The following is a 6,339-nucleotide window of genomic DNA, read 5'->3' as shown; positions in this document are numbered from 1 at the left end:
TATTTTTTAAAAAAAACATTGCATCAAATGTGAAACAGCCTTTAAGATGCATTGGAAAAAAGCTGCAAAGACCATTTGCTTTTGGCCAAAGCAAAAGTCATTCAACTGCATTTTTTTTTTCCCCCTCAAGTACTACAGCAAAATAAAAATGATGCAAAACCAATCCTCCTCTTCAACAGAGCAAGAAAAGACTGAGTCACCACCAGCCAGAGAATTACTTTTAATTCAAAAATCCAAGACTGCATTATTTCATTTCTTGTTACTCATCCACCATAAGAAAGGCTTTTGTTCATACAAAATTACACTTATAAAAAAGAGCCTTCAAAATACAGGCAACAAGTCAAAAATTCCCAGAAATTATTCAATCTGTGCAGCAGTTTTGAGAAGTTTCCAAATGTACACCAAAGACCGCATGATCCAGGGCTATTTCACAGGATGATGGAGCAAAGGATTCAACTCTGAGCCAATCCCCCAATAAGTGTTTTATCTTGCATCAACACTTCATTATGGAAGTCTGCAAGAAACATGCCATTTTCTCAGTCAATTTCAATGGAGAATACACATTTATTATTTTTGAGATTCTGTCAGTCAATCATGGCCCTCAAATCGGAGGGTCACTGCAGCATTTCTTTTTGAGTGAGTGACTTCGTCTGGAGAACAATCGTGACCCATTTGATTTAGTTAGAGGAAGGGAGGTAATCCACAGACTGCTGCCATCGACCCAGTAGTATGGAAACCAGACTTTGGTGTGGGGGACAATTATTAGACACATAGCTTAACTGGGGAGAGGGAAGTGGAAATAACCAGATGTTGATTACCAAGATATTCCAAAAGCCAAGAACTTGGCTCGAGCAAGCTGTACATCAGATCAATGTTGTCAACAACTTTCAATCACCCACATGACCATGAACACATCAATATTAGCTTCAAAACAAAAGTGCTCGTTTTGCCCCAAGGGGAGCTGAACTTGAGATTTCAAACAAGAGCAAAATATTTCTTACTTGTTCACAGCTGAAAGAAAATATATATGAAACTTGTAATTGGGGGATTTACTCCCCAATTTCTATTTATTGCACACTTTAGTTAACTGTGCTCCTTCCTTTCCCCCCCCCACCCCCCCACATCCTCCCCACCCCCACCATAATATACAATTCACAGTGTTTCTCTTCCAGGCAGAGTTTGGTATATTCTGTCTGTTCATCTGAAATCTGTCCATGAAAGCGAGGAACTTTCCTTCTGGGAATCAAATCTACAATTAAAAAAGTATAGTTGGAGGATTCATGAGAGCTCACAAAACATAATATTTTGCTCCTAATCTACATTTAATTAAGCCCAGATTCCAAGATTATTAATAGTCATTTGCTCACAATTGCTTAAAGTTGTTTTTAGACATTGAAATGGAAAACTTTGACAGGCCAATAACTTCCCAATACATCACCTTTGCATCGGAGAAACTTGGTGCAGACTGGGAGATCGCTTCGTTGAGCGCCTCAGCTCAGTCTGCCACAGTGGCATGGATCACCCAGTGGTCACCCATTTCAATTCCCTGTTCCAGTCCCTTGCTGACATGTCATTCCATGGTCTCATGCACTGCCAGACTGAGGCCACATGCAAATTGGAGGAATAACTCATCTTCTATCTGGGCACCTTCCAACCAGGTGGCATTAATATTAGTTTCTCCAGTTTGTTAAACCTCCCACCCTCTTCCACCTGTAGCCTTTCCCCCAGCTCTTCTTTTCCCGGTCCTTTCAGAGCCAAAATCAATTCTCACCTCTCATCATATCCAGTTAATATCTTTTGGCTGTTTGGTCTGCACTCCTCCCCCTCCCATTCTTCCTATTTAATCTCTAGTCTTTAATTAAGATCTTTTTTTTTTCCCCCCCCCCAAACACCTTGAAGGGCTCAGACCCGAAACATTGGTAATATATCTTTACCTCTCATGACACTGCGAGGCCAGCTGAGATCCTCCAGCATTTCTGTGTGTTTTCTACAATCAGTGTCTACAGACACTGATTCACTCCAATAATCAATTCCCATTGTTGTATTGGATATCAGAATTTCCTTTCCCATTTGAATGAACTTAGTAGACACTTCCAGGTGCCAAAATTGGAATGACTCAGACACAAAAAGAATAATTTGCTATTCATCATCACATTTACATCTAGTGGGCAGGGCCAGTCCCAATAAAAATACTTTTGACTCATATTGTACCAATGGCAAGTGCTTGCGTGAGAATTCTGTGATGGCAGTAAGCAAATCAGAACAAGTTGCAAAGGAGTTCAAAGAAATCGGCAGATGCTGGGGTCGAGTGCAATACACGAACGTGCTGGAGAAACTCAGCAGGTCACACAGCATCCACTGGGAGCAAAGGGGGGAAAAAAACCAATGTTTTGGGACCGAGCCCTTTCCCGATGAAAGGCCCAGGCCCGAAACACTGGTTCCCCTTTACTTCCTGTCAACACTGCATGACTTGCTGAGTTTTGCCAGCACATATGCTTATTCCACAGTTACAGGGGACTTGCCATTTAAAGTTGAGAGGCAAGGAAATGGTTTTCAAATCGAAGGAGATGAATTTTTGGAATTCTCGCTCCAGAAAGTTGTGGAGGGTCATTTTATTTTAAAAAGTGGAGCTAAATACATTTTGAAGACTGGGGAATTGAGAGCCAACAGGAACTGACACAGGAATGCAGAGGTTACCTTAAAGGACCACGGCTAATCCAGCTCTTCTTTTAAAAACTTGTATTTTGACAAGTCGTCAGTGTCTGCACAAATGTAGTGTAAAAATACAAAATGATATGGTCTTGCGGGCCAACTCACCAATCCTCCCCTCTCTGAACAGTACGGCAGTCGTTGCCAGAACAGGACTCCAGTTTTATTAGCCGCTGGTTCATCTTAACAAGTAGTGAGGGGTTCACACTTTTGATGATATTTGTCAATTGATGTGGGTCCGAGGTCAAGTTATAGACCTCCACAAAGTTCTAAAAGGTAAGGGGAAAAAGAAAAAAAAAGGGCAAAAAAAACAAAGGTTATCCAATGAAGTTCAATTCCAAATAGGGCTTAAACAATTGGTGGGGACCCTTCTCATCCAGCACACACAGTATCGTTGACCCACTTCCATCAACAAGGAGGTATAGGAGCATCAAAGTCAGGACTGACAGGCTGGGAAACAGCTTCTTCCCATAGGCTGAGAAGTTGATAAACAGTATCCTGTAGATCATTCTAATATATGTGTGGTGATGCACCATTGTATACTGTTACCTGCTGGCACAGAGAGAGAGGGGAGAGAGGGAGTGTGTAGCATGGTCATGTCTTTATGGCATTAAAACCAGCAACTCCAGCCTTTTGGTATCAAGGATAGTGTATCAATATGCATAGACAAGTATTATACATTTTTTAAATTACATATTCTCTGCCTCTCTCCGCGTACACAGGCGCATCTCCAAGAAGATAATTACAGAAACATTATGGAGAGAAATGGGGACCCACTGCTCACAGAAGGCACAACTTTGCTTTGAACCCAGTTATCAAGCTCTTGAACCTCCCCTTGGTATGTTAATCAGTGACTGCTTCAACACCACTAAAGGACTGTCCACTCTATTGCAAGTCACTTTTTTTTGCAGCAATCTTACTGTGAATATCATCTAGCATATACATCTTAATTCATTTCATTTACTATTTCTAGCTGATCTTTCCCTGTTCAGCTACTGAAAGCAAGAACTTCAGTGTGTATGTTTACATGACCAACTCATCATCAACCAACACAAACCTGATTCACTCACCTCACTGTCGGCGAATTCACAATACTGCAGATCACTTTTGGCTAATGTACGGACACAGGCATAAGTGTTGTTAAAAGCATCTTCACATACACAGTCTGGAAAACATTGCTGGGAAGGGGAAAAGAATAGACTTGAATTTTCCTGATATTAGTACAAAATCGATGCTTGGTCATCGCTCACCCACACACAGTACCCACTTGATTATCAAAACTCAGCAAATTTCAACCTTGCGTTAAACTTCGTTATCCAACCCTCTTCCTCAAGGTGCAATGCGGCCAGTTTGGATTCTCAGGTATCCAAAATAAATGTTGCGTTTATGAAAGGTGCTGTGCTTTACACCACAGGTTAACAGCTCAAGGACTTGGAACACCGCAGAAGATCTCATTGTACATACATAGCTGGTCTTTTCAGCAGCGTTGAAGGTTGACAGAGCTGGGGCTTTTCTCTTTGGAGTGTTGAAGAATGAGAGATGACTTAGAGGTAAATGAGGTCACAAGGGGATTAGAGAGGGCGGACAGCCAGCACCTTATTCCCCAGGGCAACAACAGCAAATACCACAGGATATCTATTTAAAGCTGAGTGTAGGAAAGTTTAGGGGAGATATCAGACAGAGTGGTGGGTATTGCTGGGAGAGATGGAGGAGGCTGGTACCATAGGACTTAGATAGGCATGTGGATGCAAGAAATATTGAGGGTTCGGGGCATGAGGTAGAAAAGGTTTAATCGCTGTGGAGTCAGTTTTCATAGGTTAGCACCACATCATGGGTCGAAGGGCCTTTACTGTGCTGTTCTCCCCATTTCTTTGACTAACAGTTCAAACTCATTGAAATATTTGCAATTGTAAAGCTATTGATACTCGTTTTTTTAAAACATTACATTTCCCTCAAAACACTCCTTCACTTGTATCCACCTGCAAATCTTGATCCACAAATGTCTTCATCAACAACCACCCCTCCCAGGTCACTCTCCCCCTCCTTGGGGCAGAAGATACACGAGTACACACACATCAAGGACAGCTGCTTCCCCACCGTTAGACTCTTGCACAGACCTCATGAGTAATTGCAATGCTGCCTTTGCAGGGTTTAAACTGAACACTTTCTCACCACACCTAACTCTGCACTGGTTTGATTTTGCACCTGCAGGTTTACTTGCCTGGATAGCATGCAAAACAAAGGTTTTCCACGTGGTAATAAACAATTCAATAATCACCCACTGTCTGGAAAGAGTTTTCACATTCTTCCCCCCCCACCCCCCCCCCCACAACCTCCCCTGCCTGACCTGCGTGGGTTTTCTCTGGTTTCCTCTCACCGTCCAAAGCTTGTGGGGTTTGGTAGGTTAATTGTATGGCAATGAGTTTTATGGGCCAGAAGGACCTTTGACCATGCCACATCGTTAAGATTTTAACATGGGCATTGTAGTGTTACAGCACCAGCAGCACTAGTTGAAATCCGCCGCTGTCCGCAAGGAGTTTGCACATGCTCCCCGTGTCTGCGCGGGTTTCCTCCAGGTGTTCTGGTTTCCTTCCACCCTCCCAAACATGCAGGTTTTGGTAGGATAATTGGGAAGCAACTGGTTTTATGGGCCGGAAGGGCCTTCTACCATGCAGCTGTATTAAATTTTAATAAATGCGTGGTACGATTAGCCCAACACTATTATGGCACCAGCGACCAGAGTTTGTAAGGGATTTGTACATTCTCCCCATTATCTGTGTGGGCTTTGTCCATGTGCTGACTTCCTCCCACCCTCCAAAAAAAAAGAACAAACATTTGGGGTTTGTAGGTTTCTTTGAGCAGCATGGGCAAAATGGGCAAAAAAGCTCTCCACTGGCCACCGTGACAGAAGTGCACCAAAGAAAAGGTACAAGGACTGCCTAAAGAAATCTCTTGGTGCCTGCCACATTGACCACCGCCAGTGGGCTGATAACGCCTCAAACCGTGCATCTTGGCGCCTCACAGTTTGGCGGGCAGCAACCTCCTTTGAAGAAGACCGCAGAGTCCACCTCACTGACAAAAGGCAAAGGAGGAAAAACCCAACACCCAACCAACCAATTTTCCCCTGCAGCCGCTGCAACCGTGTCTGCCTGTCCTGCATCGGACTTGTCAGCCACAAACGAGCCTGCAGCTGACGTGGACTTTTTACCCCCTCCATAAATCTTCGTCCGCGAAGCCAAAGAAGATGGGCAAAATGTTTTTTTAAATATAAAAAGCAGGTCCAATGCTTTAGTGATCATTGGCTGGTTTCACCCATTACTCACATAATAAGTCAAATTAGACCAGAAAATCTTTAGACCAGAAAAACTTTCTCTGAGAAATGCAATGTTAGTATTTACTGGTTTTAGCCTAATGAAGGTTAAAGGTTTGCTATTAAATCAGGCCATTTGAGACCACACTCACCGCCTCGCCAGGTCCCACGTGGGGGCACATAGGGTCAACCTTGTCCCTCCCCTCTCCGGTGTACTCCACCAGGAAGTCCGTGCGCCAGCGGATTTTATTCTGTGAAGCGACCTGATACAAAGAGAAGAGCAGGATGCCCAGATAACTCCAATGCACACAGAGGTTGGC

At 43.4% G+C, this 6,339-nt stretch overlaps 1 protein-coding gene across 1 annotated transcript in view; it reads right to left on the bottom strand.

The window, feature by feature from the left end:
- Window positions 1-204: 204 nt before the first annotated feature.
- Window positions 205-6,339, bottom strand: part of gnsb (glucosamine (N-acetyl)-6-sulfatase (Sanfilippo disease IIID), b) — a 40,776-nt gene continuing 34,641 nt past the window's right edge. Inside the window, exons 11-14 of the mRNA XM_069917898.1 lie at window positions 6,172-6,282; window positions 3,780-3,887; window positions 2,818-2,978; window positions 205-1,249 (exon numbers count right to left, since the gene is read on the bottom strand). Of these exons, the coding sequence (XP_069773999.1) occupies window position 1,249; window positions 2,818-2,978; window positions 3,780-3,887; window positions 6,172-6,282 (381 nt within the window). The 3' untranslated portion in view covers window positions 205-1,248. The remainder of the gene's footprint in view (window positions 1,250-2,817; window positions 2,979-3,779; window positions 3,888-6,171; window positions 6,283-6,339) is intronic.

Source organism: Narcine bancroftii, chromosome 2 (assembly GCF_036971445.1).
Source record: "Narcine bancroftii isolate sNarBan1 chromosome 2, sNarBan1.hap1, whole genome shotgun sequence".
NCBI lineage: Eukaryota > Metazoa > Chordata > Chondrichthyes > Torpediniformes > Narcinidae > Narcine > Narcine bancroftii.
This window is presented reverse-complemented; position numbering and strand designations above follow the sequence as displayed.